The sequence below is a fragment of the Misgurnus anguillicaudatus genome, chromosome 2 (assembly GCF_027580225.2).
Source record: "Misgurnus anguillicaudatus chromosome 2, ASM2758022v2, whole genome shotgun sequence".
NCBI classification, from domain to species: domain Eukaryota; kingdom Metazoa; phylum Chordata; class Actinopteri; order Cypriniformes; family Cobitidae; genus Misgurnus; species Misgurnus anguillicaudatus.
In genome coordinates, this window is record NC_073338.2 from 1,109,533 (window position 1) to 1,134,795 (window position 25,263).

At 41.1% G+C, this 25,263-nt stretch overlaps 1 protein-coding gene across 1 annotated transcript in view; it reads right to left on the minus strand.

Annotated features, from left to right (window-relative positions):
• The window catches only part of cacna1eb (calcium channel, voltage-dependent, R type, alpha 1E subunit b), a 372,975-nt gene extending 351,817 nt beyond the window's left edge, over positions 1–21,158 (minus strand). Inside the window, exon 1 of the mRNA XM_073871730.1 lies at positions 20,468–21,158. Coding sequence (XP_073727831.1) covers positions 20,468–20,676 — 209 coding nt within the window. The 5' untranslated portion in view covers positions 20,677–21,158. The remainder of the gene's footprint in view (positions 1–20,467) is intronic.
• Between the last annotated feature and the right edge of the window lie 4,105 nt (positions 21,159–25,263).

Genomic DNA, 25,263 nt, shown 5'->3' on the forward strand with positions numbered 1-25,263 from the left:
GCTCCCGGTACTTCTCATTCACCCGCATACTGAACTACACTTCCCATAATGAACTGCGACCCGTTGATTACACACCAGCTGTAGCGTATCAGCGGGTCTATTTAACCTGGGACTCTGCCACTCTATCTTTGTGAAGTCTTGTTTGCCCTTAGCAGCATTTCTGAGCGTTTCCTTGTGTTTACCCGTGTTTGCTTTTCTGGTGTTTATATTGGACTGTTTACTGGATTATCGTTGATCACCGCCTGCCCTGACATTGGACTGGAAAATCATTTACGACTGCTCCCGATCCTGGACCGTGTAACGTATATGATTGATATCTGCCTGCCCCGATCTAGGATTGTGTTTACGTTTATGCTAATCTGGATTTGGCCACTGATTACCTACTGTTTGTTGTGTGATTACATCAATAAAGAGTTGCAAATGGAACCTAATATGTCTGATTTGTCACAGAAAAGTTCGCCACAACAGGATCCAGCAACATTAGCACAACTCACAGGCGAGCTTTCATCACAAGCTCACATCCTGGCGACTCACCGGCAACAGATAGCTCGGCTAACATCTCTCACAGAGGAACTGGTTCGCTCTGTTCAGAGCTTGGCGGTATCAGCTAACGCCGCCACCGCTCCAGCACCACTTCCGCCTCCACCCGCAGCCATATCTGCGGCCTTGGCTACACCCCGTCTGGCTTTCCCTGAAAAATTTAATGGCACCCCTGACAAATGTAAAGGCTTCCTTATGCAGTGTGAGCTATTTATAGCCCAGCAACCAAACATATGCAACACAGAGGTCGGTAAGATTTCTTTAATATGTTCTTTACTTACCGGAAGAGCTCTGGAGTGGGCAACAGCATTATGGTCGGCAGGAAGTTTTAACCATTGCACCTATGATGAGTTTCAAAGAACCATGCGAGCGGTGTTTGAACATACAGCTGGTGGTCGGGACTCGGGAGAACAGCTGCTAAATCTTCGACAGGGACGCCGCACAGCTGCTGAATATGCACTCACGTTTCGCACTCTCGCCGCTCAAACTAACTGGGTAGAGGATACATTGAAGAGGATGCTTCACCAAGGATTAAGTCATGAGTTACAGTCTGAGCTAGCTTGCCGGGACGAGGGGAGGAGTTTTGACGAATTCGTCTCAATGGCCATTCGCATTGACAACTTAGTACGCAGCAGAAGACCAGTGCCGGGTTATGATGTCCCTGTTTCATCTCTCTCTGACATTGGTGAGCCTATGCAGGTGGGAAGAGCACGTCTTCCAGTCTGTATTCTCGCCGTCTGTCCCACACGGCCCACACGGCCAAAAGATCACCTTCTATGTCATCTCCTCTCCTCACAACCCTATTATTCTGGGATTTCCATGGCTCCATCAACACAACCCTCTTGTCTCTTGGAAAAAAAAGTGTATTCTCAAATGGAGTAATGAGTGCTTGACTTCCTGTGTGAGTAAAACCCCTGAAATTTCTGCTACCCAATACTGTACCATCTAGGGAGCGTATTTTTCCCCTGTCTGAACCCGAACAAAGGGCCATGAGGAAATACATTGAGGAAGAACTGGAGAAGGGATTCATTCGTCACTCTACCTCACCAGCGGCAGTAAGGTTTTTCTTCGTGGGCAAGAAAGATGGTGGTTTACGCCCTTGTATCGATTATCTTGGACTGAATGACATCACTGTAAAATTCTGCTATCCTCTACTTCTAGTCCCAGCGGCTCTTGAACAACTACGCAACGCCAAGATCTACAGTAAGTTGGATTTAGGCAATGCTTATAACTTAATTCGTATTCGGGAGGGAGATGAGTGGAAAACAGCATTCTCTACCAGTGATGGTCACTATGAATATTTGGTGATGCACTTCGGGCTTTCTAAAAGTCCTTCCATGTTCCAGTCATTTATTAATGATGTGCTCTGAGATATGCTCAATCGTCTTGTCATCGTCTACATCGATGACATCTTGATTTATTCAGATTCTTTGAAGCAACACGTAAGCCATGTCGGAACAGTCCTACAACGCTTCATCGAACATCAGCTCTACGTTAAGGCAGAAAAATGTGAGTTTCATCAATCTTCAACATCCTTCCTAGGATATGTCATCAGTTCAGATGGGGCAGCCATGGATGAGAAAAAGGTTGACTCAGTGATTAACTGGCCCAGACCCACTACAGTGAAAGAACTACAACGCTTTCTAGGTTTCACCAACTTCTATCGGCGTTTTATCAAGAATTTCAGCATCATTGCAGATCTTTAACCTCTCTAGTGCACAAGTCCAATCACAAGCTCTCCTGGAAACCTGACGCTGAAACTGCTTTTGTAAACCTAAAAACCCGCTTCACTTCTGCTCCTATTCTGCATCACCCAGACCCAGAAAGACCCTTCATAGTCGAAGTGGATGCCTCCAAGTCAGGTGTGGGCGCCATTTTGTCCCAAAGACAAGGTAATTCCAGCAAATTGTATCCCTGTGCTTTTTACTCCCGAAAACTGAACCCAGCCGAACGAAACTATGATGTTGGCAACCAGGAACTATTGGCTATGAAAGCAGCTCTTGAAGAGTGGCGGCATTGGCTAGAGGGCGCTAAACACCCATTCACTATTCTCACAGACCATCGCAACTTGGAATATTTGCAATCTGCCAAGCGACTCAACACCCGACAGGCTAGATGGGCATTATTCTTCACATGTTTTCAATTCACCATTACATACCGACCAGGCTCCAAAAACACCAACGCAGACACTCTCTCACAGGTTTATGATTCAGTGCCCCAACCCCTCTGTTCAGAGCCCATCATCCCACCCTCCCTTATTGTTGCTCCCGTACAGTGGAACGCTATGCAAGAAATTAATCAACTTAATAACCTCAACCCACCATCAGTTGAATGCCCTGCCGACCACACATTCGTTCCACCATCTCACAGAAAGCAAGTCATTCAATGGGTACACACATCTCTCTCTTCTGGACATCCCGGGATTAACTCTACTCTGTTGATGTTAAAGAACAAATTCTGGTGGCAGTCTATGTATCCTGACGTAAGCTCTGTGGTAAACGCATGTACCACCTGCGCAGCCAGCAAAACCCTGCATCAGAATCCGGCTGGTCACCTCCAACCCCTTGTGATTCCACAAAGGCCATGGTCCCACATTGCCGTGGACTTTGTGACAGATCTACCCAAATCTGAAGGTAACACAGTGGTGCTGTCTGTCCAAGCTGCCGTCTGCCATGGAAACCGCTGAACAGCTGCTTCATTGTGTGTTCCGGTACTACGGACTTCCCGAAGACACTGTATCCGACCGGGGTCCACAATTCACGTCCAAGGTATGGAAAGCATTCTTCAAAGCTCTAAACATCAACATCAGTCTCACTTCCGGATACCACCCTCAATCTAATGGTCAAGTAGAACGTCTCAATCAGGAATTCACCAAATTTCTCAGAATCCATTGTCACAAGAACCAACATGACTTGTGTCACTACCTACCTTGGGTGGAATATGCACAGAATTCCTTGAAAAAGACCACCACGGGCCTCTCTCCTTTTCAATGCGTCCTTGGGTATCAACCTCCAATATTTCCTTTGGACGAAGAACTCGCAGACATCCCAGCCATAGACGCATGGTTCCTATGTAGCAAAGAAACCTGGTAACAAGCACACGTTCACCTGTCACGGGCTATCAAGAGACTCAAGGACAAGGCAGATCGCCACAGAAGCCGAGAACCCAGTTAAGAACCCGGTCAACTAGTATGGCTCTTGGCCAGAGCTTTGAAACTTCATCTCTCCTGCAAGAAGCTGAGTCCCAGGTATGTCGGCCCTTTTAAAATCATTAAACAAATCAATCTTGTTTCTTACCGTTAGCAAATCCCTCCTAATTATCATATCTCTCCCACTTTCCATGTATCCCTGCTCAGACCTGCTGAGGGTCCGGGAGCGGCTGTAGATTCAGGATCAGGCCCCCCTCCCATTATGGTGGACGGTGAAGAGGCCTATCTGGTCAGCGAGTTGCTGGACTCCAGACGGCAGGGCTCCAACCTTCAATACCTTGTCAACTGGGAGGGGTACCGTCCCGAGGAGAGGTCGTGGGAGAACGCCAACAACATCTTGGATCCCAACCTCATCCATGAATTCCATAGACTACACCTGGACAAACCGGCCCCTCGCCCCAGAGGTCATCCCCGAAAGAACACTTCCCATGTCTGGAGCCGCTCGCAGGGGGGGGGGGCTCTGTTACGGATTTCAGTGTTAACGCTCCCGGTACTTCTCATTCACCCGCATACTGAACTACACTTCCCATAATGAACTGCGCCCCGCTGATTACACACCAGCTGTAGCGTATCAGCGGATCTATTTAACCTGGCACTCTGCCACTCTATCTTTGCGAAGTCTTGTTTGCCCCTAGCAGCATTTCTGAGCGTTTCCTTGTGTTTACCCGTATTTGCTTTTCTGGTGTTTATATTGGACTGTTTACTGGATTATCGTTGATCGCCGCCTGCCCCGACATTGGACTGGAATATCGTTTATGACTGCTTTCTGCCTGCCCCAATCCTGGACTGTGTAACGTATATGATTGATATCTGCCTGCCCCGATCTAGGATTGTGTTTACGTTTATGCTAATCTGGATTTGCCCACTGGTTACCTACTGTTTGTTGTGTGATTACATCAATAAAGAGTTGTAAATGGAACCTAATCTGTCTGACTCGTCACAACCAGACTACGGCGCCTGGTGCTTACGTCAGTCAGGATCCTGCAAAGAGTCTTGTTTTATAATTATATCTAGTTCATAATGGCAGGGTTCTAACAATCCCGTGTTCTATGTGGAGGCTCATGGCCCTGTGTTTCTGGTCATGTGCCTTTGTCTCGTCTCTAGTCCCCACCCCCTTGTTTTCCCTGTTAATTATTCATCTTTAGTTGATTCCCCTCACCTGTTTCCCTTTGTTATCTTGTTTAGTTTTCTTATTAAATCCCTTTGTGTCCATAGTCTTGTGCTGGGTCATTTTGTTTTGTTTCTGTGTCAAGTCGTGTGCCTTCCAGTTTAAATATCAAATTCTAGTCAAGTTTAGTGTTAAGTCTGTCTTTTGTGAAGTTACTGTGATTTATATGTTGTTATGCTCCCACGTGGGCTTTGTTTTCTAGTTGTGTCACAATAAAGTGTTTATTGTTTAACCCCTCATCGTCTGTGTTTGGGTTATCGTCCTGATCCCTGGCAACGTCATCTGCAGACGTAGTTCCAATGTTTTTTGTTTTAGCTTTTTGTTAAGTATTTTGCAAACATTGTAACAATACTTAAACAGTCTGTATAAATGTGCAAATTACTTGCCAGCGTATTTTGTGTCTGTACACTGGCAAATTGTAACGTGGGTGCTTAAAGAAAGCGAAGGAGAGTAGAATCCATGTGCAAAAGAGGTTTATTAAGTAAATCCCAAAAAGGGCCAGCAAACACATCCAATAAGGGGCAATTCAAAACATAATCCAATGACAGGCAATAGGTCAGGGCAGGCAGCAAAACAAACAATATCCAAAGTACAGGCACGGGTCAAAAACAGGCAGACAAAGAACAAAATGCAGGTTAACATATCACAGGTAAATACAGACAGGCTAAACAGGCTGGACATACAAAGTAATAATCAGCCGTGATCTAAACAAATGGAAGTGGCTTTATACTCTACAAACAGGAAGTGGGAAGTGAAGCATGGCATGATGATATTTCAAAATAAAAGAACAGAACAGGGTGTCAAAATAAAAGTACAAAACACAACAAAACACAAGACATAACCCTTATGTCTTGTTTGCCAGTAGTTTATTTAAATTAACTGAGCATTACATTCCATTAAACATGGAAAAAGTCTGATATTTCATGATATGTCCGCTTTAAATCACATACAAAAAGCAACCATAAATGTAGCTTTGACATTCCTTTTTCATTGACACAAGGAAAAATATCCCAGGGGCTGTTTACACTTGGTATTAAGAAGTATTTTCGTCGATCGGATCACAAGTGGACGAGAGAGACACATCACGTTTATTCCTGGTATTTAAATCCATCTCTTTTGCCCACTTTCGACCGCTTTTCTCCAGATTACTGAGGGGATGGTCTGTGGACGAGTCCCTTTTCTATAATTTAAACATGAGCGGGAGTAATGACGGGTTTAAATGGACGTGAACTAATATTATGTCAAAGTCCACTGCTTGTGTTGTAAGTAGACATCTTACACAATGTTTTGTCCGTGTATATGTAAGAGCTTTCTCTGATATTGCTGAGATTAGCCACTTAGGTGTTATCAATGAAAGGCTAAAAATAGCGCTGTATACTGTGTGTTTGTGCTAGAGGTCAGAAAAGATGTAAAACATTTATCTCAGTACCACAGATTACATAAATTGGCGGAGAGATGGCGTGTGGCTGTTTGAACACATTCAACCACATGCGCGTTTACACTAACAAGACGTAGTGTTATGCATAAACATGCTATAGTAAGCCAAGGAACTATACACCTTCGAGTTTACACCATAGACTGTATAGATTTAAACAAATATGCTGAATTACCTGTGGAGAAGATAGAAGGCAGGCAACTTCGGCGTCTCTTGAGCCTCATGATCTTGAAAAACTAACATTACTCCAATATTGACTTTGGTCTTGTTGTTTCCTGTCGTGTTGTCGTTTTTCGCTTCCTTGGCGACTTGTTTTAATGTCCTCGAGAATAGGTCTTCAACAGGCTTTCAAATCTGCCTCAAATCAAAGCATTAGATCGCGGGATCATCACAGTGTATTTCAGTCTATGCAGGTCGCATATGCAGGCTGCATACGTCATCAAGCCTGGTTTATTTAAATTTACTGAGCATTACATTCGCAAGTCATAAGCGATTAACTAAGAATAATGTTCAGCTTTATAATTGTTAATATTCTGAAATAAGACTGTCTTGCCGATGTATGCCACCTACAAATGCAACCTTGGGAGACTTTAGCTAGCGGCCAGCGTGAGTGTAGTCTGAAAGCGCGAAAGGCAGAGCTTGAATTTCAGGAATGTCCCTCGTTGACGAATGTATTTCAAAGATGAAGGCACAACATGGATTTAGCCAGTCGAGCGACTCGCCCGTATGTATTCTAAATAGCAGATTCTACACTTACGAGAATATTTTGATTAGTGGGTGGAAGTAATTACACATGAATGAGCACATATTTTTGAAAGAACACATTGGTTTTTGCTAAGAATTAACTCAAAAAACTACACAGTGGAACTTTAAAGGGGACATTTCACAACACTTTTTTAAATGTGTTGTGAAAATATTTGTTGTCCCCAGAGTACATATGTAAAGTTTTAGCTCAAAATACCATATAGATCAGGAGTGAGGAACCCTGGGTCCTGGAGGGCCACTGTCCTGCAGAGTTTAGTTACAACCCTAATCAAACACACCTGAATTTCATTTCCAAGTAATCCTGAACACTTTAATTTGTTTTTTCAGGTCTTTAATGAGGGTTGGAACTAAACTCTGCAGGACAGTGGCCCTCATTTATCATTCTTGCGTAGAAACGGCCGTATATGTTGGCGTAAGATTATGCTTACACTCCTCTCACCGCCTGATTTATGAAGCTGTGCGTACCTTTGATATTAAGGTGTACGCAATACCTGCCCTTCATAAATGCCATGGCTGAAAACGATCGTCTTTAGAATAACACGCCCATATAAATTCAAGTCTCCGCTTCCCCCACGCCCTCATTTTACACCATTGACACATGGAAGACAGCAAAGAAGAGAAACCGTGGAAGTGGAAAGAAACAAAATTGTTTTTTGACGATAGAAACACCCTGGAAGCAGATGCAGGAAAAAATGTAAACACAGGTTTATTTTGGAGACTGACAAACACCGGAACACAGAAACAATACAATGTCCAGATGATGGTAATGGTGATCGAAGGACTACGGTGGTAAGCGGGTGATGGTGGTTGAAGTTGTCGTTGGTGGAGTAGGTCTCTGGTGAAGATAATCCAATGAACAAAGACCGGAACATCCAACACGAAGATGACACAATAACAATCCACATACGCTGTACAAACAATCCAGAACGATACAGAGACCGAACAATGAGCAAGGATCTGGCAGGGAACAGAGAGCAGAATGAGTATATATGGAGAGCATGTAATGATGAGCAGCTGGAGCGAGACAATCAACAAAGGTGAAGGGAATCGGGATAACGAGCACATGACATCACAGGTGAGTAAACACCATACACAAGACACGGAGGAAACAGTGTGCTTGCCTACCGTGACAGTTTTATTTGGGAGTTTAAAGAGTCGGATTAAAGACCCATTAGTAATTGCATGACAATTTGTAATATTTTTATTATTATTATTAATGACGCTTATTGATATTTAGAAGAATATTAATTATTATTATTATTATTATTTACTGTTGCCAACATCTAAATTCTATGTCTGCTTAATGGTTCGGTTAAGTTTTTTTTTATAATATTTTATATGTAATATGTAGTAACTTTTGTAGTATGTTGTTCTGTATTTACATACAGTTGTTTGTTAGCTATATCTTAGATCCAGTTTGATACGGAGCTCCGGATACAATTCAAATTAACAATTTGTTTCCATGATATCCACATGTTTTACTAGGCTAATTCATAATTTGAAGTTATAATAATTGTAATAGTAATTACGAAATATTATAATAATTAATTCCAAGGAACAAACTGTTGAATATTGGAAACAAATTCTAAATGTATGACCATACTTTAGACTAAATAAAAAAAGAAGTGTCCATAATGTAGCATAAAAGATAATTCGTGGCCATTATTTTGTCCGCATGTCATCATGATCGGATTTACGGCTCCATTCAACACAAGCATTTTACCTAACCTATTCATGTGTATTTATTTATCATCTAAATGGCAGTGACATGGTTGGATAGTGCAGATTAAGCAGCGGTATTATCCCCTTTCGACATCACAAGGGCAGCCAAATTTTAATGACCTACTTTTTCACATGTTTGCCGAGAATGGTTTACCAAAACAAAGAAACTGATCTTTTTCACATTTTCTAGGTTGATAGAAACACTGGGGACCCAATTATAGCACTTAAACATGGAAAAAGTCAGATTTTCATGATATGTCCCCTTTAAACTAGATCTATTATCCTGCAGAGTTCAGAAACAACCCCAGTCAAACACACCTGAACCTGGCAATCAAGCATTTCAGGGCTACCTTAAAATTAAGAGTCAGGTGTATTGAAGCTGGGTTGGAACTAAAATATGCAGGAGGGTAGATCTCCAGAAACAGGGTTGGTCACCCCTGATTTAAAGTATATAGGTGTGTTCGACTTCACAAACCGATCAGCAGCTGACTTAAAGCAGTGTATGCTGGTTAGAAATTTTGTCCAACTTGAGCTGGAGCTGAAGGCATGTGACTGACGTACGGTTTTAAAGTACCGCAAGAGTATTTCGAGAGTAGCTGGGTGGCTCAGCCGGTGCAGCCTCTCTAACCGACTCAAATGTCTTAAGAAAAGACTTAAGAGTGACAAACAATAGCACAACGACTATACAACTTTCATGAACGAAACAATAGAGTGTGGGGATGCAGAAAGGGTCCCACCTGAGGAACCCTGCCTGGTACATTCCGCACCATGGGGTATACCACCCCCAAAATCCTGGGAAAATAAGAGTAGTGTTTGATTGCTCAGCAAAGTATAAAGACGTGTCATTAAACAATCACCTACAGGGCCAGAGCTAACCAACACCTGATAGGTGTATTGTGTTGGTTTCGCAAAGGTCCGGTTGAAGTAATGTGTGACATAGAATGTGTGTTTTATCAATTCAGAGTCAGAGTTCTTGGTTCTCTCCCTAAAGAAGATTGTGTAGAGACAGTAATAAACCTAGACCTATCCCTGGGCGTGCAACAGATTGAAAGAGCCCTAGGAGTTAAATGGGAGATTGCCTCAGGTCAGCTTCCGTTTTGAGTAGTTGTGAGTAAGCGTACCCTTTTCAGACATGGAGTCTTGTCAACTTGTAGCCCCTGTCTATGACCCATTTGGCTTTGTGGCACCTTTCGTTCTACTTGGCAGGAAAATACTACAGCAAATGTGTCGTGACAAGACAGACTGGGATCAACTACTCTCAAATGAACTCAAGCCATGGTGGAAGTCCTGCGGCCTCATTTATCAACATTGCGTAGAAAATGTTCTATATTTTACCTACGAATGAAATTTAGTATGTATGTAAGTACATACAAATCGGGATTTATCAAACGTGTGTTCTAAACGTGTGTTCAAATCCCATGTGTTCTGAAGCACCATGTTCGTGCACGTTCATGGTCATTTGCATTCCGAAATAATAGCAAAATAATATAGAGAAAATGTAGAAAAAACTGTGTCCTGATTATGTAGCCCCCGAGCCGGAGAGTCTCGAGTCTGCAATGTTTCCGGCAGATCTGCGAATCTGCAGTGCTTCCGGCTCTGATTCGAGAGACAGTTCGCGCGGATCAGCCAGTTACGAGTTGAGAGATTCTCGAGTCAGAGCAGATCCACATGTCTCTCGAATCCGCATTGTTTCCGGCTCCGAGTGAGAATCTCAGGTCAGCTTGCGGATCGGCAGGTCTCTCGAGTTTGCAATGTTTCCCGGCTCTGAGTGATAATCTCGGGTCAGTTCTCGCGCAGATCAGCCGGTTACGAGTGGATCTGTAGAGCGAGCGAAATCTCATTAATAATGTTGAAAGATGTTTGTGTGTGTGGTGGCGCTGTTTATGGTTTTACATTGAATTGTAGTAGGACTCAACTGATCCGGGTTAATGATACTAGAGACTCGCGACTCATGAGTTAATTCAAAGATCCGGGTGAAAGATCCGAGTGAGTCACGACTAGTTCTAGTGCATATATTTACACACATTTCTACATATAAGTGCAATTTGATAAATTCCACACTTTGCGTAAAACTGTTCCACACTTTACGCACACTTCTGTACGTACGCACGCTTGATAAATAAGGACCCTGGCTTCTAGATTTAAATAACCTCGCTCATATCAAAATTGATCGCTGTTATCTTCCAGCAGATTTTCAAGAAGTTTAGAGATATGAACTCCACCATTTTTAGACCCAAGTGTTACAGGATATGTTGTTTTACCTATTTAAGATCAATCAGTAAATTGGGACAAATACACTGCTCACTTGTCATTGGCAAGTCAAGAGTAGCACCCACCAAGATAACGAATGTGCCAAGACTGGAGTTGTCCGCAGCAGTTGTTGCAGTGCGTGTAGGTGACTCAAGGGAGAACTGGACTTGGGAAATGTTCAAGAATTCTTCTGGACGGATTCGCAGTTGGCTTAGGGTACATAAACAATGAAGTGAGGTGTTTTCATGTCTTTGTTGCATACCATATCTAATGCATCAAGGAAAGTACTAAACCAACACAATGGAAGTATTTTGCATCAGAAGACAACCCCGTTAACCATGCACAGTGTTGCCAACTTTTCAGACCCCCTTGGCGACTTATTTTTCAAAAAGTGACTAGCGACAAATCTAGCGACTTTTTCTGGCATTGTTGGAGACTTTTGGAGACTTTGACGTGAAAGCGTGTGTCGTTTACTCTTCTCAACAAACAGCTGCCACTGCTTCCGAAGGCTCCACCCCATCCCAAAGCACTCACAGGCGGGGTAGTCCTCGCGCAGCAGACCAGTTCTCTCCCAGCTGCATACAGTCAGGGCAGGAGATGTGGTTAATCTCTCTGCGTTCAGACGGCATAATCGTGCATGCGGGAAGCAGGAGCTGGCTGATCCCGCAATGACTTACATTTATGACAGGATGTAAATGTAAAATGATCCTTGAATAAAAAAAAATCACTGTACCAAAAAATAAATGTATTTGAGTGAGCTGAGCAGCAGTACATTCAGAACAGACAAACTGTTATGGAGCTGATCAACGCGTTAATGAGCTATGTACCTAGAAAACAACGTTTTCCATCATTTTTTCAGCGTATCCTCATATGTTTTGAAACTGGACTGTTTGGACATTTAAATATAAACATACACACGTTTCGTTTTTAAAAGAACAGAAGCAGATAAACAAACGAGAAAACATTTTTAGGCATTTATGTGTATTAAAATTGAACTTTTGAAAGTTCAGAGAGAAATAGAAACGTGAAACAGCCAAAGTAGTAAGAATGCAAATACGACGTGATGACGTCACTGGTATGCTAATGAGGCAATGACGTAATCTAGCGACATTTAGTGACTTTCCAAGCAAGCTTTAGCTACTTTCCATTGAAAATAGTTGGCAACACTGACCATGCATCTTCAGGATTCAAATCTAAAGAGCTCATTGCTTCCAACTGGTTCAGTGGTCCAAGTTTTTTTCTCTGGCAAGATGAACTTCCCAGCAGAGAGATTAAGGTGGGAGACTTGACACACAGGACCCAGAAATATGCAAGATTCTTGTACACCACACTTTAACAGCAGTAGATTCTTTGGTAGAATTCTTTCTGAAATTCTCCAGCTGGACAAGATTAATTAAAATTAAATCATTCTGAAAAATTCCGCATAGATTTTGCAAAAGACATCCAAAGAAATAGCAAAAAATAACTCCTTACACAGCTTGTACAGCTGTACTCTTGCAGCAATTAAAGCAGTTCAGTTTTGTTTTAAATGGCAAAATAGTTATATTTCTTTTTTATTTACATTTAAGAGCAGTTTTTGTTTGTTAAGGTTTTTTATGATAACCAACAAGCGGTTAGCAGCCGACAGCAAGTTGACGACATGTTTGATGAATTGAGCCTCTCAAATCAACACTTCACTTGCCTATAATAACAACTATATAAAATATATATTTTCAGCATATCACAATGTTAGTTTAAACGTTTATTATCAACACACACTATTCAGAGATGCTCACAAGTCCCTGAGCTCGAGTCTGAGTCAAGTCTGAAGTCTTTGAGCTCGAGTCCAAGTCAAGTCTGAAGTCTCTGGGCTCGAGTCCAAGTCAAGTCTCAAGTCTCATTGTAACAAATAAAACTCTATAATTTCTTTATTTGTTATTAAACATTTATAAAAAAGAACATAGTTGCACATTAAGTAAGGTCTAAAATTAGCATTAGGTACAGAAATTAAATTAATTGGATAATAACACTGTCTTTATTGTACAAATTAATTATTATTATTATTATTTTTGAGCAATAGAAGTGATTTTCTGTTTGTCTTGGGTTGTTTGATTAACATAAATGACACAGACTTAAGTAGGTTAATTGAGGTTACTGTCTCTTTATTAAGAACAAATAAGCACAGACTGGTTTCTGACTGGTTTCTTAAGACATAAACAAAAATGTTTTATTAGAAAAAGAATACTGTGAGATCATTTTGCGTGTATGTATGTGCCTTGTCAAGAAAAGAAAGATTTTATGTTGGCTTAACTTTTGAAACGCTTCTCTCTGTATGCACACTACTGAGGGCACTAAACGCGTGCTCAAACACAGGCAGAGGGCGAATTCCAAACAGCGCTTCAGGAAGAAGATGCAGCAGTCGCTTCACATAAAAACGTTACGTTGTTTTTCATTGCTCTATTCAGCAAATGTATGTTAATGGACTACAGTATGACACAAAGTAGCGCAACTCTGGACCTGACTGGAGCTGGACCGGATACACTTAACCGCATGTGCGTACAGAAATCTGCTCACTTGAGCGCCTTTTTGCTGGTAAATTGTTTAACCATTTAAACAATTGCAAGCCTTAGAAACAGGTTAATGACAAACTTACCCTATTTAAATTGCATATTAATCCGCAAATCGCATGCGCGCCGAACCGCGGATCCGTCACAGCAATACCCAAAGCTTCAGGTGAATGCCACAGCAGCGGCTGCCTGCAGGTACAGTCGACATGTATGTTCGCGGCCGCGCGCGCGGAGCAGATACGTCACGTGTTACGTCGTGGGCAGGTTGTAGGTAACGGAGGGAGCTATGACAGCGAGCTCATCAGACGTTTCCTAAAAATAAACATTGTTCACGAGTCGCGCGGCTCGAGTCCGAGTCGAGTCTGAAGTCTTTGAGGGTCGAGTCTCAAACTTAAGTCGCACTCGAGTCCGAGTCTCAAACTCGAGTCCCCATCTCTGACTCTATTTTTAAAAAGCGAAGGCAGGTTGCTCTGCTGCTCGCAGTTGCAACGGGTGCAGAAATAAAAAATTAAAAAAGGGCTATAAAAAACGAAACGAAATAAACATGAAACAGAATAAACATGCATGTTGCCTTATCTTACAACTAAACGCCATTTATAATTTTTCCTGTTGTGCTGAAGGTCCTGCTGTTAAATACGCAACAGCTGCATTGTAAATGTGTGGCTGTGCGTAGCGGACTCATGCCAAAGGTTAAACATCTTGCTATGTTTGTTTTGTAATCATCAATGTCTGTCAAAAGGTTCTTTTAATTAAATTGAAAAATATAAAAATATGGAGAAGCCTAAATAAGCCCGAGGTCCGGCACGCGTATCTGCTGTGACGTTAAAATTGGCCGAAACCCGACCCGAAGGGCGTAAACAGGTCGGGCTCCGTCGGGCTCGGGCTGAAATGCAGGGCTCTACCCAGGAGAGAAAAAATGTTTATGTGTGGTTTTTGAAAAAGCTAAATTTTTAAGTCACTGAAAGCCCACAAAACTCATTTTAAACATGTTTTCCCAAGACTTTTGAAAACAGGATCTAGTAGTCTAGAGTTTTTTCTTCAAAATGATGTGAAAATCATTCAACCTACTCATTCACATAAAACAATATATTGATTTACAATTTCTAAGACACTTTTGCTTGGGAAAGGCCATATGCGTGATGTGGGAAAGCTCCTGGATAATCAGTGATTGACAGCTCAGTAAACAAAAGAGTTGCATAATGAGCCACATAACAATCCTTGTAGGAATGTTCAACAGGAATGTAACTTTCTCTCTAGTAAAACCATGATAAGTTATAACAAAAATGTTTGATATAATGTAAATACACACACACACACACACACACATTGTTTATATATCTATATTTCTATTGAAATATTTTCTATTAATTTCACAAGTATAAATTACATTTTAAAAACCATAGTAGCCTAATCATCGTAAAAATGAACACAGGGTAAATGTTTGGTTTGCCAGCGAGAGGTTTACTTTTGTGCAGTAAAAAGCTCAAAAGAAGAACTGCCTATCGTTGTCTGGACTCTTATTTGTGTTTTTGTAATCATTATAGTAGAAACACAACAAGGGACAAGCGTGATAAACTTATCAATGTTTGTTTATGCCACCATTACTCCCTCAGGTGTTAATCATGAAAGCAGTATGTGTGCACGTGCGAGTGATCCTGTGTTTATTAAACTTGCTGTGCGAAGCTTAGACGCAAGTAAATAAGTATTGTACTGTTCGCAATCGCGTATTATACCAAAAAGTGCGTCAAATTTCCTGACTCGTGTGTTTGTGTATGTGCGTTCCCGTCGCATGAAATGATGTTTTATTAACATATTTCGGGAGGAGCATGTCAAATAAACCACTTAAGTACTTCCAGCTGTCTATAATCAGTAATCAACTCTAGTACCACCAGCTGTCTGCAATCAGTAATCATCATATCTACCCAATTAGCACAAAGGCAAGCCATATATAAGTCACAGTTTAACTCTCCAAAGATCCTCTGCAGTCTCCAGAACAGGGTTGCTTAATAGAAAGCCATCATGTCAGAGATTGAACTTTACCCATCGGACGATGAATCTCTTTATTCACAGGATGCTTCATCTATGCCTGCCACCCTAATGAGTGCCGTTACACCAGCAGGTAACGCCACCGAGTCTCCAGCACGTGGTCGCCAGCCAATCCGAGCCAACAACCTCACTCAAAAACGGAAAAGACAGCACTCACCCCCACCAATGAAAAGCAAATCTTCATCCCCATCTGCATCATCATCATCATCTTCTTACTCACTGGCCCAGCCAACCATTCCAACAATACGGAAATGGACAGTGCAAGGTCTAAAACAAGCATTAACCAACGCGGCCACAACTACCACAGACGAATGAACAAAGCACAACTATATGATCTATACACAAACCTTCAGTCAACATGCGCCCCCTTTAAACCACCATCTCCATCGAAAATCTCCAAAAAGACTACAAGCAAGACAAGTAAAGGTAAAAAACCACCTACCTCCATAATACAGGTTCCATCCACTGCCAGGCCAGTCCTGCGTTGACCAAGTGGTAAGGACAATGCGCCTTCAGCAAGCCTGGGGCGGTCTCCAGATGTCATTGCCGCTACACCACAACCTCCAGCCCAGCATCATTCAGCAGGGCTTTCCAGTATTGCCCCCCGCTCAGATCTACCTGCCAACAGCAGCAACCATCTCCCCTCTAGCGTGAGGCTGCCTCCGCTGGCGGGGGAGACACAATCCATTGATAATATCCATCGTTTGTGGCCCGCGGCTCCTGTCGTGAGGCTGCCTCCGCCTGAGCTGCGGGCCCGAACTTTTATCCCAAATCTTCCTTCCCAAGCTATCCCTTCGGATCCACCAGCCAGCAGCGGTGACTATCTCCCCTCTAGCGTGAGGCTGCCTCCGCTGGCAGGGGAGGCGCAACCCATTGCTAATATTCATGGTTCGTGGCCCGCGGCTCCTGACGTGAGGCTGCCTCCGCAAGAGCCGCGAGCCCGGACAATTTTCCCTGGTCTTTCTCCTCAGCCTCCCTCTAACCCTTCTCTTCAGCAATGGCCTACAGCAAACCCTAGCACGAGGACGCCTCCTCTAGCGGCGCAGACCCAGTCGACCCATTTTCCACCTCAGCACTCTCTGTCCTTGCCGATCGCCTCCCAGGTTCCAACAGCTGTAACAGACACAAGATCACATCAGTTTTCAACACTGGATTATCTTCCCCAAAGCACGATTCCCCAGGCAAAATCCCCTTTCTCCCTGTTTACAGCTACCCAGATGCCCATACCTCCAAACGCCATTGCTTCGGAACCACCCCCAGTAGCCAGCAATATCAGAGCGCAGATCTTATCAGGTGCAGATATTGATTTATCATCTCTACTTTCTCCTTTAGCCCCATCTGATTCTAATCACCAGATCGATTGCGTAACTTTAAAAAACCAAAACACCCCATCATCCCGAATTCTGTCATTCACAGAATTTAGCATAGCATTCGCTAGATACACAGAAATCATCTGCGCTGTTTTTCCCCATAGGAGGCAAAAGCTCAATGATTATCTCGCGATAGTGGCTGAGCTCGCTTTATCCTATGGGGGATCGCATTTTTACACTTATCACAAGCTGTTCGCAGCTAAATGCGCCGCCCGATTAACTCAGTGGAACCAATCTTATCATTAATATTATTAGCCGTTGTGAGTAAATGCGCTGCATGCCCCAAAACGCAATAGCCATGTCCAACTCAAGAACGATCTGACTATTTTCAATTAACCTGAATAAGACACAAAGTTTTTTTTAACAATAAATAATGTTTAAATAATGATATTCATTTTCGCTGCCAATGCATTTTTAAATGACGCAAAAAAAAACATATTTGGTCCCGTATGATGTCTTTTGTATTTATAATGAATGTCTTAACACATTTTTGAACGGAATAATTTAAGTTATTTGCACACTTTAATTATCAGTAACTTAAATTGAGATTGTAGTAAATTTAGGGCCAGATTTACTAAAAAGGACGTGAGAGCTCAATTACAAACAAGCGCCGGAGTGGAAATTTTTTTGTGATTTACTACAAAGGCCCAAATAAAATACACCGGAGGATGAAAGATGAAGGGTAAAAGAAGTTTTGAAACACCTGATTTGACTTCTCCTCGTGACTTTTTTTTTTTAAAGTAGGTTCCTCTGGCAAAAGTGAATATTCTCCTCCTATTAATGTCGGTTCTAAAAGAAAGACTTCCACAAGTTTGCATATGCAATAAGGTCGCAAAAATAACACCTTTTCAGAGAGCTAAATATCTACTGCATGTCTTTAGTAAGTTCAGTCGTTTTTTAACGCCAAAATGATGGTTTGCGCAAGCTGTTAGTAAATCTGGCCTTTAAAGGGGTCATATGATGATTTTTTTTTTTTTTTAAATAAGTCTTTGGCGTTCCCAGAGTCCGTATGTGAAGTTTTTTCTCAAAACACCCCACAGATAATTAATTATAGCATGTCAAAATTGCCATTTTGTAGGCCTGAGCAAAAATGTGCTGTTTTTGAGTCTGTCTTTTTAAATGCAAATGAGCTGATAAAATGCAAACACTGATCGCAATGATGGTGGTTTGTTGAAATAAACATGCTTCATCAGTCAGTGATTTTTACTTTAATGTTTAAAATTAATTAATTAATTAATATAACTAATTATTTGTCTTTAAAACACAACTTGTGTTAAGTTTCGATAAAGGGGTACTTGAGCCTTACTGATAGGGCTGTGGGGGTACTTAGGGCTAAAAAGGTTGGGAACCACTGCCTTAGACTGATTTGTTTTTATCTACGTACACTGCGGTTCCCCTTACATGGAAGTCACCATTTCCAGACATCTCAACATCCAAAAAGTCATTTCAGGGAGGTGGATCCTGAACCCCCTACCCCCCCTCCCCTCAAAAAAAGAAAGGAGGACAAGGATATGACATTTCAAGTTAATGTCATAGTTAATAAAATACAGCTGTTCATGGTTTGTTCATGTTAGTTCACAGTGCATTAAATAATGTTAACAAGATTTGAATAATGTATTAGTAAATGTTTAAATTAACATTAACAAAGATAAAAATTGCTTTATAAATGCAGTTCATTATTAGTTCATGTTAACTAATGTAGTAAACTAATGTTAGCTAATGAACCTTATAGTAAAGTGTTACCCAATTATTTGTTAATTATATTAAAATATGTATATCACTTTTACTATTTATACGAGCTGCTTATACTATTTATGTAAACTATTTTAATTTATATTCCATTGCGACTTTAAACAGGTCTAAGGAGTTTGTTGTTTTCATGTAGCCTGAAACATATGCAGATAAAATAAACTTGTTGAACTCACCTCAATTACTTTTACAATCATTTATCCCGCCATGGGTAATGCTGAAGTCACAAACTGTATAGAGTGCAAGATTGTCATTATTTTTAACTCTAATAAGACAGGGGTACACTTTCGTATAGTCTGGCGTAAAATGTGTCTTATATTTTCGCTTTTTGGGGAAATCAGGAAGCTCTCTGTCTTACATACGCTTAATGAGGCACACTAGCACACACACGCAAGGTCTCGCCCTCCCTCTCTGCTGTGCCCATGCTACTCTTCCTTGCCCGCTCTAGATTCCAGGAGATTTTAACTAAATGCGGGAGAATCCCAGAACTTCCAGGAGACTTGGGATGTCTGCATTTCACCATGTTTCTACTGTAGCCCTTAAAAGACAAATTGTTCTATAAAGTGTCCTTTTCACATAGTCTCAGATGAGGATATGTTTGACTACCGTAGCTTCACTATGTGTTTCGAAAGGGAGGGGTGAGCTGTGGACTAAGCTGTTGATTGCAATTCACAGTTTCACCGCTAGATGGTGCTAAAATAGAACACATCTGCTCTGCCAACAGGTTTCACACATCTGTTAGCCAAGCATATCATCGGCTGAACTATGTGACGGGACAAGAATAAAACACAACTGCCCCCTACTGGTCATGTTTTTAATTGCAGCAGAGCATCACCCACGGTCAAGCATGAAATCCCAGGATGCTTTTCCTTGTGAGGTGCATTCTCAATGGCCACATCTGCAGTAGAACTCTCACAAATTAAACTTCTTCCTTTTTTTGCCCATGTTCACACAGCACCTGGGACCATTGTGTTCACACATAGTTCAATTATTTATGGGAGTGACACAACCACATTCTTTAAACAAACTAACACCCCAAAATTTTAAGAACTCACAACCATATACAGAAATTCTATGCAGCGTGTTACTCATGTTGCCAAATCGTTCAAAAATAAACAGCAAACAAGAAGAAGTCCACAATAAACTGAAATAAATCCAGATGCTTTATACTGAAAAGACCAAAATATCTGCTAAATGTCTGCTCCTGTCCACTTTAACAAAAAACAATTGCTTTACGGACCAAACCAGCCCAAAATACAGTAATAATACATGGACATGGCAACACAGCAAGATAACGCTTTGCCATCAGCTGCAGAACATATGTTGTTTTTTGCTATAATATTACTTTGGTCAAAACAGCAAATGCTAAACATGAGACAAGCGTTGCTATGGTTACCTCCGTGTCAGTCATTACATTTTCAGGAGTGAGTCGTACTCTGTACGCAGACAGAAAAATGATTTAAAGGATTCATTCCTGTATTTAATGCGGCTGTCACTCCTGAAACTTTACAGTGTGTACAGCGGTGTCTTTGGTGATAGCATTTTTAGCTTTACTATATATTTCCGTAAATACTTTAAATGATAAAAAAACACCAAGCAAACGAGTAATAAAATCAGTGAGTAGTACTTGTATTATTAATCAAAGATTAAAAGCTTGTTAAAGGATATGGCCACTCTATGATCCTCTTTGCATATCTTCTGATGATGTTTTTCTCAGCAAAGATAAAGAGAGACCTGTTTACGGTGAGGCAGTTGTGTTTGGCTGGGACCGGGTTGTACAGAGCCATGGTCCGAGCCCGTTTCATATCCCCCGCAGACTCGGTCTCTCCCTTACCCTCGACATCCATCTCCTTAGGCATGTCTTCAGATTGAGCCATGTCTCAAGATAATGAAGAAAACAATTCCAGCTGTCATAAGAGAAAAATCCCAGCTTTACTCCATTCCTCTTCTTGTGGTAGAAAATCAATTTGGAGAATTTTTAAAGAGATCTGCGTTTTGTACTCCACAAAGAAACTTTTTGTGACAAAATGAAAAATAAGTCAAATTACATGATTAAAAAAATACAGTCCTGATTAACTGAAAGCAGCTTTTTAAAGCATTGTATCCATTTTTGAGGATTGTTCTGGTGGACATTTCGGTTTTTTGTGAAGATGAAAAAATCCTTTTATGAAAAAAACGTCCAACAATGGCACAATGACAAATCCTTACCAATTCATCTAAAGCTATAAAACACAGAGTTCAGGCAACATCCAGTCCATTTCTTTGAATGTCAGTCAGATGAACAATATAACACAGTACAGTGGGTAGTACCTGTTACTCTATTAATCTGTTGTATAATAGTGAATGTGGTTCTTTAACATCATCACATATTGCCACATCTCTCGCACTTACCCGCCCCCATTTCTCTCTCTCTCTCTCTCTTTCTCTCTCTGCCCCAGTGCTCTCCCTCCCACACACACACACACACACACACACTCACACTCATACACATGCTTTGGGAAATCAGGACATAGGCAAATTTGTTACCATGGAAATGCATTTTACATTTTTTAATATGAAAGGCCCATGAGTGCTGTATTTCATTTGTCAGATAATCAGCTGAATTAAATTTATAGCACAGAGCTCAGACACTTATATCCAGTGAAGTCCTACCTTAACAAAGGCAATTAAACTGCCTTTCCGTTCGTTGATGAGGGTAAATGTTAGTGTTGTAGTTCTCGAGACCGGTCTCAAGACCACTTTTTAAAGGTCTTGGTCTCGTCTTGGAATCGACCACATTTTTACTCAGCCTCGTCTGTGTCTCAGACAAAGAGGACTCCGAATTTTATTTCAATGTCAAAACAATTTATTTTTTATCATTAATTTTTTGCAGTTTATTCAGGTTTGGCATATGATGCTGGCATTGTTTAAGCATTGTTTAAGTTTCTCCCAATGACAATTTTTCTAATTTTATTACCAAAAACACCTGCATTGTGGTAAGTGGATGGCAAGCCATGAAAAGACAGTTCAGAATAAATGGTTAAGTTGATTTCAGCTCTTTAGTGTTTGTTCACTTTCATTTGCTTATAGACAAAGATAAATTCCCACATATATGCAATGCATACACACACACACACGCAAGCACACACACGCACACACACACGCAATGGTCTTGGTGTTGACTTGGTCTCGACCCTTTAAAGTCTTGGTCTTGTCTCGGTCTCTGCCTGTCTTGGTCTTGGTCATGACTTGGTCTCGGTTTAGGTGGTCTTGACTACAACACTAGTAAATGTTCACAATATTTCACCTTCAAAAACCTTCAGAAACAATGCAAAAACCAAATTTTGTTGACAAAAACAGACTATAACTACTTTTCATTAATAATTCAGTTGCTCTGATAACTATAAAATATCAATGCCCACTCTCTGTTATTTTGAGATCATCAGCAAGATTATTGTGCTATAGTTTTAAAAAACGTATTACATGGCACCTTGAAATTCTTGATTCTAATTGACCAGGTTTTGTATTCACCTTTTGTTATCCTTCTCATCATGCTTTGCATGTCGATGAGTCAAGGGTGCTCAAGAGCTCCGGATCACAATTTTTTCAGTTAGGCATTACTGAGTTACCTAAACAGCTCTGAAATAGAAGTTGTAATTTGATTTATTTCACTTTAAAGTCCACAATTTCAACAAGAAATTACAACATTAGTTCATGGTAGGAGGCCAGGCGCTTAGAGTATTTTCCTGTAAACAGCAAAGCATGTTCCTTAGCCTATGAAGTTTCCCAGCGCCAATATATTGATGATATGAAATTCTGGACAATTACTTATGTTGACATTTTCTTAATCTTATTTTTTTCCCGAGGATGTCTCTATGCTTCTCCACTATTTTGTAACAGAACCTACGCGATGTGATTATTTACTGTGCAAATTTACTGTATGTACTGGGTTGTACCTCCGCTTTCAGAAATGTGAACTCCAAATGATTATTACAAACAATTTATCCAATTTTATAACTCATAAATACAGTTACACTGCTAGAGTGACTGAACATATAGAGCATCTGGGTATGTAAATTGACTATAAGATCACCAATCTGAACTATATACAATGAACTATTATAAACATAACAGTGTGAAATAGCTAAAGAGGAACTTGCTTCATTAAAGTAATCAATTAATCAATCAATTAATGTTTTTTTATAAAGCACATTTAAAAACGGCCAAAGCAGACCAAAGTGTTGTTTAGAGTTTACAGTTGCACAGTTACAACCATTCTTAAAAGAAAGTGTGTAGATATTTAATTTGAGAAAATATTCATTACTGGGTATGACTGTGTGTATTACAGTGTGATACATTTGAACTGTTTACATTGAGTTTTCTCAGTAAGTGAGTTTAATTGAATTTAATACGTACTCATTTGGTTATTATACTATATATTGATTATTGTTATTCATATTGTTATAAATATTTCCAACTTAATATTATATATATATATATATATATATTCTATAATTTATATCTAAATCTATTTCATATTACAAAAAAAATAAATACTTGGACATTGTTTTTTTTTCTAAATGTTTTCTTTTTATTGTGTTTTTTAAGAGTTAAGGTATCAGAGTAGTGAGAGTCATATAGTCGAGAGACCCCAGTTAAAGAACCGTCGCTCCACCCTAAAGATCTTAGTCTTGACACAGCTAAGTAGGGCAGGGGGCGCTACACAAAATGGTGGGCCGTATGGGGAATCTCTTCTTTCCTCTGGTACCCTAAAAGAAGATGGACATAAATCTGTGTTAATACCCTCAAGTTGATATTGGAAAAGAAAATTTATCCCTTTCTTGCACTTACTTGTAAACTCTTGAAGCTACCAGGCATGGACCCACCTTAACTACTCTAATAGTGTTGTGTGAGTTGTCCTACCAAGCTGCTGCTTGATGATGGTAAGGAGGCCTGGGAACTAGTCGTTTCCACTGAAAGTGACTCACCACCTGCCGCCCCTGTAGGTTTCACAGATAAGCTGTCAAAGTTTCTTATGGATGAGGGAAAGTCTATAACTGATTTACAAGCTCTGTTTCCTTCTCTTGGTTCTAATACCAGTTCCCCTGAGTCAATTATTCGTGCTGTGGGTGAGATCCTAGAAAAAACTGTTAAACCACAAAGTGACAGCAATGCTTACCGTCATTTATGTACCTTCTCTGGTACTGTTCCCACCCCCGCAGGAGAGGAAACCATGGAACATTGGATCGAGCAGGCCAGAATAATGATAACAGAATGTGACTGCTCTGAGAAAGAAAAACGTCGGAGAGTTGTAGAAACTTTAAAGGGACCAGCACTTGATATCATAAAAGCTGTTTGTCTTTCTAGTCCTGATGCCAGTGCTCTGCATTACCTGGAAGCGCTGGAAAGCACGTTTGGATCCTCCGAGTCTGGAGAAGACTTGTATTTTGCTTTTTGACTACTACGCCAGTCTCCTGGAGAGTCATTATCTGATTTCTTGAGACGGATGGAGAAATCTCTGACCAAAGTTGTTCAAAGAGGAGGTTTGTCTCCGGCCAAAGTTGACAGAGCAAGAGTAGAACAGCTGATCCGAGGAGCCGTTGAATCAGACATGATGCTCCTGCAGTTGCGGGTAAGGGAGAGAAAAGAGCGACCACCTACTTTCCTGCACTTACTGAATGAAATCTGTGAGGCTGAGGAGAACGAAGCCACTCAGCGTAAGATCACTGCCACTGCAAAACCCATACACCTGCAGGGAGAAGAAAAAATTAGTCCATCAGTTGTACGGGAGCTCAAAGTAGAACTTCAAGAACTCAAGGCTCAGCTGAAAGGTGAATGTCCAAACGCCTTACCTGCTTCATCCATGATGGTAGAGCCCAAGACAAAGATAAGACACACAAATACCACAGACAAGCACGAGACAAAGAATGATTCAGAAGTTCAAGCATTGAAAAAACAAGTCCAGCAGTTAGAGTGTTGGTCACAGTCAGCCAATGAGTCATGCCCAGTCCTTGCCACAGTCCTCCTCAGATCCTCTTAGACAAAAACCTGTCAGGAACAAGGATGATTACTTTTGCTATCGGTGCGGAGAGGACGGACACATTGCTACAAAATGTCAATCACCTGAAAACTCCACTCAAGTGATCAATAAGCTAGTCTGCTCTCTAAGGAAGGCTAGAGAAGTGAGAAATGATTCAAACTACAATAACCGTTCTGGAGATCGTGCCTGCTTTTCCAAAAATAGCCACATCCACACCTATGAGCCAAATGGTCTACCAAAGGGTTTAGTGGGACCCACTTCGACGGTTAATGTGAAGATTGGTGGACAGTCATGTGAAGCTCTTTTGGACAGTGGTTCTCAGGTCACTCTTGTGTTCGAAACATGGTATTCCCAAAACCTACCAGATGTGCCCATCCATCCTCTTACTTGATTGTCCATTTGGGGACTTGGCTCGTCCAGTTATCCCTATAAAGGCTACATTGTT